Source organism: Mustela putorius, unplaced genomic scaffold (assembly GCF_011764305.1).
Source record: "Mustela putorius furo isolate JIRA1106 unplaced genomic scaffold, ASM1176430v1.1 tig00000813_pilon_pilon_pilon, whole genome shotgun sequence".
Lineage (NCBI taxonomy): Eukaryota > Metazoa > Chordata > Mammalia > Carnivora > Mustelidae > Mustela > Mustela putorius.
In genome coordinates, this window is record NW_025421485.1 from 359,665 (window position 1) to 373,548 (window position 13,884).

General features: G+C 41.7%; 1 protein-coding gene across 3 annotated transcripts in view; it reads left to right on the forward strand.

The window, feature by feature from the left end:
• CYRIA (CYFIP related Rac1 interactor A) overlaps nucleotides 1-9,908 on the forward strand; it is a 105,025-nt gene extending 95,117 nt beyond the window's left edge. For all 3 annotated transcript variants that reach the window (XM_045084857.1, XM_045084856.1, XM_045084858.1), the window contains 3 exons: nucleotides 764-890; nucleotides 4,492-4,562; nucleotides 6,540-9,908. In XM_045084857.1, the coding sequence (XP_044940792.1) occupies nucleotides 764-890; nucleotides 4,492-4,562; nucleotides 6,540-6,603 (262 nt within the window). In that variant the 3' untranslated portion in view covers nucleotides 6,604-9,908. The remainder of the gene's footprint in view (nucleotides 1-763; nucleotides 891-4,491; nucleotides 4,563-6,539) is intronic.
• The last annotated feature ends 3,976 nt before the right edge of the window (nucleotides 9,909-13,884 follow it).

A 13,884-nucleotide genomic window follows, 5' to 3' on the forward strand; every position in this document is an offset into this window, starting at 1 on the left:
CCTCTATGCGGCAGAGGGCTGGGGAGGGCCAGAGACCTCAAAAGTGCCATATGAAATGTGACACTCTGTTCAAATGTAAGATGGTGTTCATTTCAAGTATTTCACTTATACCCAAGTTAGGATTTATCCCAAGACAGAAATAGTAATCATCTTCATTGTGGGCCGAATTCATAATGAAATAGTTGTTAAGAAAGCCTCTAGAATTATCTTGAATGATCTGAATCATCAGGGACCCTGTCAAGGTAAGTGAACAAAATTCCAGCTCCACAAATACTCCCAGCCCCAGTGAATGGTACATAATTTCTTTTACGTATCTCTGTCCATCCAATTCAATCTGCAGCCTGTGTCTTAACAAAGGAAGTTCCTCTGACTGGAGGCACGATAGCCGCTCTGTAGAAATGAGCCCGATTCTTTTTCTCCATAATGAAGCCATTATTCTCGATAATCTTGGACAGCCAGAGGGACTTGCTATAAAATATTCAAGATTGATGGGTGGGGGAGTGATGTGCGTGATGAGCCGTGCCGCTGAAGGGCAGGAGAGAAAAGAATTTACTGCCCTCTAATTTACCTTATTTTCCCACTGAATTGCTGGTTGGATAGATTCAAGGAGAATTATCATCATGGGCTTCTTTAAGAGCATATTAACCTGGTTGTTGTAGGTCCAGGATTGTTCTCAAGAGATGATTGGAGGAGCCTAAAGTGGTCAGAAATGGACGTGCTCAGGCAAGGAAGTAACACGGCTGCCATGTCTTCTGTCTTGCAGGGAATATAGGAGTAGGTTCACCAGCGACGAGACGCTGATGTTCTGCATGAGGGTCATGGTGGGGGTTATCATTCTGTACGACCACGTCCACCCCGTGGGAGCTTTCTGCAAGACATCCAAGATCGATGTAAGAACAGTGACGAACTCTGCTTTCCAAATAAGAGCTCTCACGAATGATGCCAGACAGACCTTTCTCCTCTCTCTCTCTCTCTCCCCTCTGTCCACCACTTGAAGACAGGGATCTGTCCAGGAGGCAAGACCCCCGATTGGCAGCTATCCTCATAGCAAGATGTACAGACTTTTGCATGTTCTTACAGCAAAACATCCAGTCAACAATCCTGGCAAGGAGCTCAGAGACACTGACCCTGACAGCAGGCAGGGGAACAGAGCAGACGTGAATAGTCACTTAGTTACAAACTGCCCCTTCCGTCTGCACCCAATGTGCCATGCAAATATATCGATATTAATATGTTTTATGTATCTTAAAGCAAACAGTGTTGGGAGAGACTGGATTACAAGACACCATAGTCAAATTTCAAGCAACGTTCCAACTTCCTCTCCAACCACTCCCCACTGGTGGCTCTCTCCGATGGCCATGCCTTTTTTTGTCATTGGGAGATGCTTGAGCCCCATTCCCTGCCCAGAAGACCCTCCCTTCTTTCTGATGGGTGGATTCCTTTAAGCCAATCCACAAATGTCACCTCACTTAGGAACACATTTCCCTCCCTCTGTGATCAGGACCTCTCTCCTCCTCTGGCCCCCACACCACTTAACCATTTTGGATTTTCAGATTCCCTCACAGACTTCAAGTGTGTCTCTCAGGGCCGAGACCATGATCTGTACACCCACCGTTTGCTCTACTGCCTAACGTCGTACTTGACATAGAGCATGGCACTCAATAGATACTCCATAGCGTTTTTGCTGAATGAATGCACATAACCAGAAGACACCTGGTTTTGGTATACAAGTGACTTGACGATAGCATAAAGCACATCTCCTCCTAGCTCCCTTCTGCAGCACCACCCCAATAGCATACCCCAGACATTAATATACAGCCTTCTAGGGGCAGAATAGGAAGGCCCCTTTGGGATTAACCCCTTCTGACCGTGCACAGTTTGGGAGGCACACTCTGTCCTCACTCATCTGCACAGAACAACGTCCCTGCTACTTTAGTACAATGCAGACAGAAAAGTCTTCATGCCCAGAGGGACCACAAGGCTGAAGACCATAAGGAAATTTACCAGTTACAGTAAACTTAGACGACTTATTTTGCAGGTTTGGCTTCCTAGCACAGCTAGTCTTCGTTCTTCATAGTCTTCGTTATAATTTTTTTTTTATTTTTTAATATCACTTTATTATTTTTCTGTTTGCCAGGGGGAAAATATTTAGTATAAAAGAATTAGGAAAACCTAAGAATTCAAAATACAGAAAATGGAACGTGTCTTCTATAGTAACCTTACCATAGGCAATGACCATGGTCAACATGGCAGCATATGTACCTCCCTTCCTTTTATGCGGATATTTGTGTATATGCAAGTGTGTGTGTACATAACAGATCACCCCCCTGCTGTAATTACTATTTTAAAATTTGCATCACAGTATTTTACAGAATTTTTTTCATACCATTGAACATTTTTACTATATTCTCTGTGAGGCTTGAACATGTTCATACTGTGGATCACATGTAAATAACTCTATTAATAACTCCATGGACATCATTTGAATGTGGATTGAGTTTATCGCTTGGAACCCACAGGACATTCTCACTGTCCAGAGCCACTTGTCAACTTACCTAAGAGTCAACAATTCAAAATACACTGGGGACAACTATGGCTTGTATCCCTAACCTTTTAAAAGCTTGTCCTTGCTGATCGTTTACTGAGTCTTTCTGTTGAGGTCACAATCATTATATAATGTTACATCTAACCACCCAGAGTCTTCATGAAATCTTGTTTGTTCCTTGGTCTCACTAGGAAAAACTTGTTCATACTGAACTGTGCATGTTTCTCTGAGAAAGTTTCAGGCTTACCCAATACAATACATAGTCAAGATGGGCCATGCTCTTGGACACCATAAAGGGGCTCTTTGAGATACTAGTCTGCTTCTAAGCCAGCAGTTCCACGCACTGGATTTATACATCTTTTGAGTATCATCAACTGTGGAAAAAAAACACAAATATTTATTTGTGAAGCCCTGAGATGCGTGTCATTCATTCCATGCACTTACAAAGAACGTATCCTGGAAACCCAGATGGTGGAGAAGCTTATTCTGTTTAGAGAAGAGACAGAGGGTGATATTTGGGGTGGATCTTGGAGAAGGGCTAGGATTTCCCCAAGACAGAGGGGAGGAGGAAGGCTCCTGGAAGAGTGAATCATCAAAGCCAAGTCACTGAGGCCCAGAAGGGTTGGGTCATTGACAGAAAAGATGCCATTCTTGGGTGCCAGAAGGCCAGGCTCTTTGTGTTCCTGATAGAATATGGACACTTACCGGAGAACCTTGAAGGTCTCTTCTTCCACTAGACCATGAACTCTACTGGGAAAGGGACCAAATCTCTAGATCCCTCGGCTGGGAGCCCATTCTTGGAAGTGAGCAGCCTCAGGATGGCACACACTGGGCACGTTTTAGTCTGCTATCCTGCACTTGTGACAGACATCTCTGAGGGACCATGACATTCTTTCTTGATGAGCCTATACTGTGACCCCCAAATGATTCTCAATGCTGTGCTTCTGGCTGCCTCCTTCAAACTACCAGAGTCTTTCAAGCCAGATGATAAAACTTCCTACGTACCAGAAGTAGTCCCACAGAAAGTATTTGAAGGAGACCCTCATAAAAGAGGCCCTTGGTCTGCCCAGGTTCAATACAGCACATGAACATCTGAGTTTAAAATGAGCGATTATATTTTTTTGCAGGAAGATACTTCCCTGTCCAAAAAAAAAAAAAATTCTAAGATATGCATAATGTGATCCATGTAAACTTAGTTTTTATACACTCCCCAAAGTATGACTAAATTATATTCCAGGGATGCAAAAAACTAAGAAACTTTCCCAGGTTCATGCAGGTGCTAAATAAACATGGATGGAGGAAACCCAAGCCATCCACCCCCAAGTGGCTTGTATTTTTTTTTAAAGATTTTACTTATTGATTTGACAGAGAGAGCACAAGTAGGCAGAGCAGCAGGCAGAGGGGGATGAAGGAGCAGGCTCTCCGCTGAGCAGGGACCCATATGCGGGGCTCGATCCCAGATGCCCAGCTGACTGAGCTACCCAGGTGCCCCTCATATCCTTGACCTCTGTCCTTCACCAGTCCCCTGCTGCTGAGGGAGTCCAAACAACCCAGGCGTTAAAATCTCCAAGGTCCTCTGATGAATGCCAGTGTGCTGTTAGGAGCACAAAGAGGCGGTGTTTACTTCTACTTGTTGAAGGTAATGAGGTCATCATCCGGTTTGGATGATCTTTAGCTCTATCAGAAGGAAGGAAGGATGGAAAGAAAGAAGGAAGGATAAAGAAAGGGAAATATTAAGTGTTTGACAGTAAAGTGATACACAACTTCAAGAACTGCCCTGAGGAAAAACTCCGTGAGGGAGTAGGAAGGTCTGTGGGTCGTTTCTGTTTTGATTTCTCTGGGCTGAAACAACGCGATCTGATTAGAGACCATTGGTAGCGTGAACGGACCCTACCACAGACACCGTTGCTAGGCTCTTCACAAAATGTTGTGCTTTCTCTTCGCAGATGAAAGGCTGCATAAAGGTTTTAAAGGAACAGGCCCCGGACAGCGTGGAGGGGCTGCTGAATGCCCTCAGGTAAGCCTCAGCCCCGCGACCCTTCGGAGCGCCTTCAAATTCAGATGTTCTTAGGGATCAGGCACTGGAGCACCAGGCTTGACCCCGGGCATGTCTTCACACGTTTACTCTTGCCAACAACCAGTTGAAGTCAGCACCATTTTTCTCAGACAGAAGAAACGGAGATGTAGGGAATCGAATAACTTCCCCAAAGTCACATAGCAGATGACAGAGCTAGAGCCTAACCCTGGGTCTTGGTCACCCCACAGGCCAGGAGCCTCATTCCACATTGTGCCATCTTGTAGTGAGTGGAGACTCAGCAGAAGCCGTTTCCCAAGTCTTCCTTTCCCCTTCCTCTGGCTGTATCTGGGAATGGTGGGTGGCTTTTGGAAATCCTGACACTTAGGCTCCAACCTGACCGAACGAATTAGAGTCTCGAGGGTGGGGACACAGACATCCGCTTTGTGTTCATTCAAAAGCTCCCTGGGGGACCTGCTCAACCCTGTCTTGATGCCCAAGTATTTGGCCGCTGTGGTTCATCTCGGCTTCTCCCTACTAACAGCTGATGCCCCAGCGGCCTCTCTTCCAAGGATACACGCACTTAATTCACTCCAGAGAAGGCATTCTTATTTTTTAGCCATGACACATGGACAGGAATTTGTTGACTCATCCTACCATATGAATTATTCCAATGCTGGATTGCAATCTGGAAGGTTTCAGGTCCTCGCTGTCTCATTCATCTTTGATTTCCCCGAGTCCCACTCTTTGTTGTGCGTGCAGGAAGGGCTCAGTTAGCACAAGTGGAATGGACCAGCAGCCTTCAGTGTGCAACACTCGTGTCTTGTGCCCCACTCCTGAGTGCGTCATAGCTCACAGGGGGAGGTGATCTGTCACCCCCATTTAGTAAAGGAAGAAACAGCCACACATTTAATGAATAAAACTGAGGTCAGTGCTGTTTTGTGGAGTTGCTAGGTCATCGTCCTTCAGAACAGATGGAGCCTCCCAGACTCTGTGCATGAACCAAGCTTTTCTCCATTGGTGCACATTTCATGGCACGTTGGCTTCCCATACACAGTAAGGCGTTAATGCCTGAATTTTTTTTTTTTTTAACTTTCCAACTTTGTTCAGTCGAGCAAGGCTTTGTGAAGAGCAGGGCACCGACTGAGCAGTGAGTCCCAAACGAGTGCAGGTATCTGCGGTGTCTTGTCTGTGATGAAGGGCTTTGGAGGCAGACAGACTTGCGTCCAAATCAGAAGCCACAGATCGCTCACAAATCACACATGGGCAGACTTGTGGTCTGAAATGGGTGATTTCTCCTCTCTGATTCTTAGTTTTCTCCCCTGTAAGTGGAGACAGGACCCCTCCTGCAGAGTTAGTGTGGGTGAAGTGAGAACGTACACAAAGTGCCTGGGACTTGGCAGGGTTTGATGACATGTTAACTCCCCTCCCTTCCGTTTCCGGACCCCAGGCCTGTGCCAGGTAAATGTGACCTTGCAGACTGCCCCCCTCCTTTTTTTGGTGTGTTTACCTGCATTCGGGCCCCCTTGTGGTGAGAATGAGCATAAGCATTCCCAGGAAAGTAGAAAACCATCAGCGTTGAGGTTTGGGGGAATGTTGGGATGCGGAGCCACATTCTGAAATTTGTAACTCATCAAGGGGATCTGAGACGACTGAAATGTCTCACACCTTCACACCAAGTCTCTCTCCCCAGAAAACGAGACGGCTACTGTCTTCTCCGGGTATTTATTTGATTAGATAAAAGGTCTAATGGTTGAATAACCACAATCCCAAAATTCCTCTGGGAAGAAGAATCAAATATTAAATCCTTCTGAAAATACACTCGGCATCGAAATCTGGTTCTTTGTGTAAGGAAAGAGCCCAAGTTTGATTTTTACATAGCCATCGTGTCTCTCAAGGTAAAGATGGGCTGAGAGTCGTCATGAAGCTTTGGCAGAGGACTGTTCACACGCTGACCCCTGTCGCTTTCTCTCCATCCAGGTTCACTACCAAGCACTTGAATGATGAATCAACTTCCAAACAGATTCGAGCAATGCTTCAGTAGAGCTCTGCTCGGAGGAGAGAAGAGGATCTATGTACTGACCTCAGAAGATGTACATGTTTACATAATTTAATACAGATTGATGTTAATACTTGTGTATTTACATAACCGTTTCATTCTTGTCACTGAAATATATGGACTTTAATTTGTATCTTGACTGACTCGACCCAGCAGAGCATAAATTGACTTGAGAGCCTTACCTTTGATGTCTAAAACAAAGCCCTCTTCTCCAAAGCCAAAATTTGGCGATGTTGATCTTTGCTACTGCAGTCCTTTAACTACCCCTATAACAATCCGAAATTCCCAATAGTTTATGGTAGTGTTTTAATTCTAGATGTGTAATCTCTCTGGGAAGTTTACTTATAGAAACACGAACTATTTGATTTCTTGTGTCGGCTTGGCTACAAGAAACACAACCATTATCCTGACAGAGGGAGAGAGGAATCCAAGAAAAGAAAAATGCATGTGAAGACTCCGACTCAAGTGTTTGGAATTCAGCACGCCCCCCACCCCACCTCTTTCCTCAGACTGCAAACCACATGTGCAGCTTTTTTGTTTGCACGTATTTTATTTATCAACCTATTCTTCTTATCTCTGGATTTATGTTCCTCTAACATTCCCTTTCAATTCTGCAAGAGGAAAATCACCTGCACTTGAATCCATTCATTTGAAAGAAGTGGGTATAGATAGATGTGCTGTCATAGATGAGCTGGGAAGGTGGCTGTAGTGGACGTGGGGGACAGGCTGGGAGGAAGGAGACACAGGCAACAGGACAGTCCTCTCTCCACTTCAAGCCTCCGGCTTTGGGTAATTTTACTGGCACTCCAGGTGTCTGTGGGGAGCTGGAAACCCAGCCCCCCTCCTAAAATGGGCCCTGCCCTTTGTAGATTGATCATGTGGTGACAGAGGTCTCAGGTTTTTCCCTGATTTCCAGAAGACTAGGGAATTCAGAGCAGGGAGACCCTACATTTTCCAGTCCCCTACTATTTAAAAGGTAGCTCTTCCTTGACCACATAGCTAGCTTGTTGCAATGTGTACAACTTTGATCCGGGTACCTGGATTTAGTCCTAACCTTACTGATCCACTGTGTGATCTTTGGAAATTCACTTAAGGTCTTTGTGTATCACTTTCTTCATCTATAAAATGGACAGTTAGAACAGACGATCTCTGCAAGGCAACCAGCCAATAGAATGGCAGACTCTTACATGCTTCCTTAAGAAAGACCGTCCAGGAAGCATCACGCCATCTTGTCTTGATGATTGAAAATAAGACAGGGCCTAGAGTCATTCTTTATGTGGATCAGAGCTTATAATGGATCTTGGAAATCTCTTATTCCAACCTCCAGTGGAGAAACCAGACAAGGGTGAAATCAAATAGGATAGACCCCAGGTAAAACTAGAGCCCAGGATCCCTCACTCCTGACTCTCCCTCTTCACCATGTGGCCTATGCATATATACTGTGGAATGAGATTGGACACTTTAAAGTCAACCTTCAGTCAGGCTTATATTATTACTTGCCTATTTCTGATAGAAAGAAAGTGTTGCCGAGTGATTGATAATCCCAGAAATTGGGCCTGGGTACATCGGGGTTTCATGCACCATATCCCAAGGAAGGAGCTGTCAGACATAATTGATCTCCAGACTTTAGGATCCAGCTGGCATTCTCTCGAGTTCTCCAAAAAGGGGGAAACATACTTTTGTTTTGTTTTATTTTTAACAACAACAGCAACAAGAATTCCAATCAAGTGGCAGAACAGATTCTCTGGTTTATATCTAAATGCCAGTCAACAGAGAGAGAAAAAAAGACTATTTTCCTTAGCTTTTCAAGCTGAGTAAATATAGCTCCTTGGATATGGGGCTTTCTCATCAGGACAGAAATGCACTTTGATGGCCTTCATGATCTTTTCAAATCTGGGGATCTTAATACCTTAGAGGAAGCTGGGAAATAGGGTAACAACAAGGTAAATAGTCAAATTCATTGACTATTTAGTTTAAGAAATGCTCTATTTGGCAGCCACATGTCATCTTTGGGCAGCAATTTTGGGCAGCAACATCAAGACAAGAATCATAGAGGCTCTCGATGTTTATCATCATTGGGTCCCTTTGTTCCCGTTATCGGGTGAGGAGCTTAAGTCTTGGAGAGAGGAAAGAGGAAAGAGAAGAAACAGTTGAGCACATTTATAATTTTTAGTAAGATTTTATCAAATGGGACCAAATATACAGGGTGGGGGTGCTGCTGGCCTGCCCCAATACAGCCAGGCCACCTTGTTTCAAAGCTAGGATTCATCTGTACATGGATTTTCAAAAGCCCAGGGCCAGAACTGTTGCCTCTGGTGATCAGGAGGACAAGTTAATTGAATGTCTGTGATCACTAACAGGTAATGGACCTTGGATCCACTCCTGAGCTACTGTGGGAGACAAATTCTTTTAACAGTCTGTCCTCCAGGCACCAGGAGTCTGTGAACAATCATGTTTTTTTGTTGTTGGGTTTTTTTTTTTTCCTGTGTGTGCTGCATGCACATGTGTTTAAGACCCGTGGGTGGTTTAGGGGAAAGAGCTAGCCACAGTATCCATGTCGATGTTAACTATATTTCATATTTGATGTTTCATAGTTTTCAAATAAACAGTGTTTTCCATTACTCAGCTATTTATTTGGGGGCAGACAACAGGTGAAAATCACATTGCTCAGATGTACTGCTATTTTGACACCATGACATTATTCTCAGAAGTTTTTCATGCATCACTAAGAACTGCTAATGAAAGCAAGTGGAGATGAGTGTTTTGAATTGTGGTAGCCCATTAGGGCTGGAGAATTTATTAACAACCAGAAAGAAAGTCTTGATAGTAATCTCTTAATTGTTAGTTAATCTCATGCTTCATCACTTGCTTCTAGTCATCATCATTATATCAAGACATTAATGGTAAACTGAGGTTTTTGATACATCATCACACTTAAGTTTTAAAAAAGTCAGTATTGTGCTTCCTCAAAAGAAAAATGAAGCCTACCCAGTCTTGGAATCCAATTGTGCAAGTAGAATTCAGAGAATTCTCATTCAATCTGGTATCCACCCAGCTACAAATTTTTCTATGCATTAATAATAAACAGTGGAATTTTATCTTAAAGACATTTTGGAACCTAACTTCTCCATTACATCTATAAAGGCTGTTGCCTACACAAACCTGTTTTAAAGTTGTCATATGTTGTTTGCTAAAGTCATTGTAATTTTTTTTGCCTGCTTTGCCTCTTTTTGTACAGAAGTTTTGAGTGTGAAATGAAAATTAAAGTTTGGTACATATATTTAAAATTATACCTCTATTTTACATGATGTTCCATGTGATGAGCCCATGATCATGGATATTTGCTAAACATCAGTATTTGCTAAACAACTGCTCTGAGGACCAGCAAATCACACCACCTGCCTTTCACCTTTCTTTACCTACAACATAAAATATGAAAAATGTTCTGCTCTTGGTACCAGCTATATTTTATTTATTTAAGCAAAGAGCTTTCATTATTTAAAAAGGTATAGAATAAAAAGAGGTAGATTGATATCTAGAGAAGCATGAGACCTAATTGCCCAAGGATGCTAAGGAACACTGATAAATACCCACACATTCTATCTTTTGAGAGTAGGAGCCCCCTGGATTCAACAATATCAGCCATTGCCTTATTCTATATATGTATATTTTTTAGGCAACTTAAGCTCTAAAGCAATTCTTTTAAAAATTGAATATTGAAACCGCTTAGAGCATCCTTGGACATTTTATGTTTTCCACCTGAGACCTAATTGTGTGTGCTATCAATGGGTCACAGTCTCCAAAAGAGACCTTTTCTATACAAAAAACAAAAATACAATAATTAGGACTATTTGGGACTCAGAAGAGAAATGAGTAGGAATGTCAAATTTTCTGTAAATTGACACACTGATGAATTATAAATGGACTCAAGCTGGAAGGCGAGAGAAGAAAAGGGGCCAAGAGAGAAAGAGCTAAAGACACTAAGTAAATGAATGTTGAGAGTTAAGATACATGGGGGAAAAATGAGTGTATGTGTGATTGTTAAGAGGAATACAGCTAATGAGGAATACCTTCATGCCATCCAAAAAGCTGGTTATTAATCAGGGCTTTCTTGAAAGGATGGAGATGAGGAGTTTAGCTGGTCACATTCGTGAAACCTGGTAAAAGAGTGAATATATGTGATCTCTATTCACACTGACTTCATACTTTGAGGTATCACTGACTAGATAGAATTTCTAGGCAGGCATTTTTTGCTTGAAACGTCTGTACTATATTTATTCATCACAACTTAAGTAATTAAGTAATACTAAATAATATGTACTTATACTTTTTATACTATCTACTTGTAATATTCATATTCATTAAGTACATTTTTCCATCCAGTGCCAAAATCCTGATCCCTAATAGTAAAAACAAAACAAAACAAAACAAAAAAAAAACAAACAAAGAAACAAACAAAGCCTTGCTGATCACACCCCCATTTATTGCTTTTATACAGCAATAAAGAGAGGTGTTGACTGTTCTGTCTCTTCAGCTCAAAGTCAGACTACAAAGAAGGGACTTTTTTCTGCTCCGGTCACCTCAAGTTACAAACTCTATAAAAATTCATTTGAAATTGTGATAAGTAGGATTTTAGATAAATCCCAGAATTTTCTGAGGAGTCATTTAGGCTGAGACATCTTGTAAACTCATTTAAGAAAGTCTTTTCCCTATGAAATCTTCCAATTTTCCCTACAAATTGTATATCTCTAGATTGTTCTTCTCTCTCCCTGCACTTACTGTTCATTTTTTTAATTGTTCTTGACGGGCTTTGTTTCAAGTTAGGAGCTGTATTTTATTAGCCATTCTTACAGTGTTGTGGCTTGAGCATCAGTGGTTTTAAAAAGCTCCTTCCACATTGGAAAACTATCTTCCCTTTGTATAAGAGAAATAATGCACACCCTGTGGGGGTGTGGATAAAGACGATAGTGTTATATGTGAAGTGGGTGGGGAGGTTAAAAGAATAGGGAGCTCTAGGCAGACCCAGGTGAGTATTTACTACTTTCATGTGTCATGGGCATTTCCACTCCTATGATATTGTCATTAACGCACCCCTTCTTCTTCCTTGCCTACCTGAAGTTTACCTAGACATCAGGGTCATACTCTACCTCTTCCAGAAGCTTTTCCTAACCACCCCCAATTCATGCTAATCCTCTCTGTTCTTGGTCTCTAAAGCATTTAATTTATTTGATGCTAGATGTAGGGCACTGAACAGCACTTTATATGTTTATTTCTTATACTAGCTGTTAAGTTTCTAAGGGAAAAGAATATATCCCAACAGGGTCAAGCTCAATGTAAGCCAGTAGCCAATAAAAGTTGCCTGTAAAGGGGAAACTTCAGGGTTCTGACACGTGAATGTGCTGAAATGAAACACAGAGAATTAATTTCTATAGCTCACAACTATCCACAGTAACAAAGTCTCTGCTCCCGTGGCTGGTCAACTTTATTCCTGGAGGAAATATTTACCTACGTGCCAGGATATTTTTAACCTCTGTGGACACAGCTTACAGCTTGCAGCTGATATGCCAGGAGTCCAGTTGAGAAATCAGTCTGTTGTCTTAATCAAAAGTCAGAGTCAGTTAGTTCTAGCAAGGACAGGCATTCTATCAGATGAAGTCTAGCTTGGTCTGGGACAAGGCTGCTACTCCATCAGAGGACTGAGTTTAGGCAAAGGCAAAAGGGCAACAGAAGCAGAGGGTTTCCAATCACTAGACAAATCCATTCAGCACCTTGGATAGCAATCTAGGCGTGTTGTCCTAACAGTCCTGAGCCACTTATCATGGAATCTGTCCTATTACTTGGTTTCACTTTGTCTCTAAAATTCTGATTATTAAAGATAATATGTTCATTACAAAAAATAAGTTGCTAGGTACTTGGGAATGCATTTTTCCTTGTCCTGAGACTTCGAATATCACATAAGATGGGCAAAAAATAGTTTTGGATCTCCAAGTCCACAGTCTCTCATTTCATCTCCTCCAATTTCCCCCAATTCACTTTTCCTTTCTTTCTTCTTCTTCTTCTAATGTCTTCCATGTTATTCCTTATGCTCCCTAAGTAAGTGAAATCGTACGATAATTGGCTTTGTCTGCTTGACTTTTTTCACTCAGCATAATCTCTTCCAGTCCCACCCTTGTTATACAAAAGTTGGGTATTCATTCTTTCTGATGGAGGCATAATATTATATGAACCATATGTTCTTTATCCATTCATCTGTTGAGGGCCATGTTGGCTCTTTCCATAGTGTGGTGACTGTGGCCATTGCTGCTATGAACATTCGGGTACATATGACCTTTCTTTTTCTCTGTCTTTGGGATAAATACCCAGTAGTGCAACTGGAGGGTCATAGGGAAGCTCTATTTTTAATTTCTTAAGGCATCTCCACACTGTTTTCCAAAATGGCTGCACCAACTTGCATTCCCACCAAGAGTGTAAGTGGGGAGATGGGTGAGTCTTGTGGTGGCTATTAAAGAAGGGCATTTATTACATGGAGCACTGGGTGTGATGCATAAGCAATGAATCTTGGAACACTTAAATAATAAAATTAAATTTTAAAAAAAGGAAAGAAAATAGTTTTGGAAAGGCACAAGTATCACCTTGGGTTTTTATATTCATAGTTTTAGATTCAAGCCAAACTCATAGGAATGACTCTTCTTCCTCTTTACCCTAATTCCTTGAGCTGATCATTAAGTCCTAACAAATATCTTTTCTAAAAAGTCTCAAAATCAACTTCTCCCAGTTCATTTTGCTTTATTTCCTTTATGCTTCACCATCTTTTCCTTAGAAGATCATCCAGTCCTTACTCTCCCCCATGCCCATTTTTTATGCAGCCAACACTCATCTTCCTGTGACATATATCTGAGCATGCCTGTGTCATATGATTGCCTTTAGCAAGTTTCCTGAAAATTGGTCCCAGAGATGTTAATTTATGATCTATTTTTTTTTTAAAAAAGCTTTTTTTTTTTTCAGTTTTCAAGTACTTGTGAAACAAGGTCAAACACAATATTTTCTTACTTATTTTTTTACTACCAGATTTTTTATTCATTGTAAATATCCATAGGAAGGTAGAGTGTATTCTGCATGAAAATCAGCTTATTGATTTCTACACACACATACACACACACATTAGTTTGTTGGAATTTTATTAAGATTTCATTGAATCTACACATCAATTTGAGAAGAATTGACATCTTAAAAATATTGAATCTTCTGATCTGTAAATACAGTGAA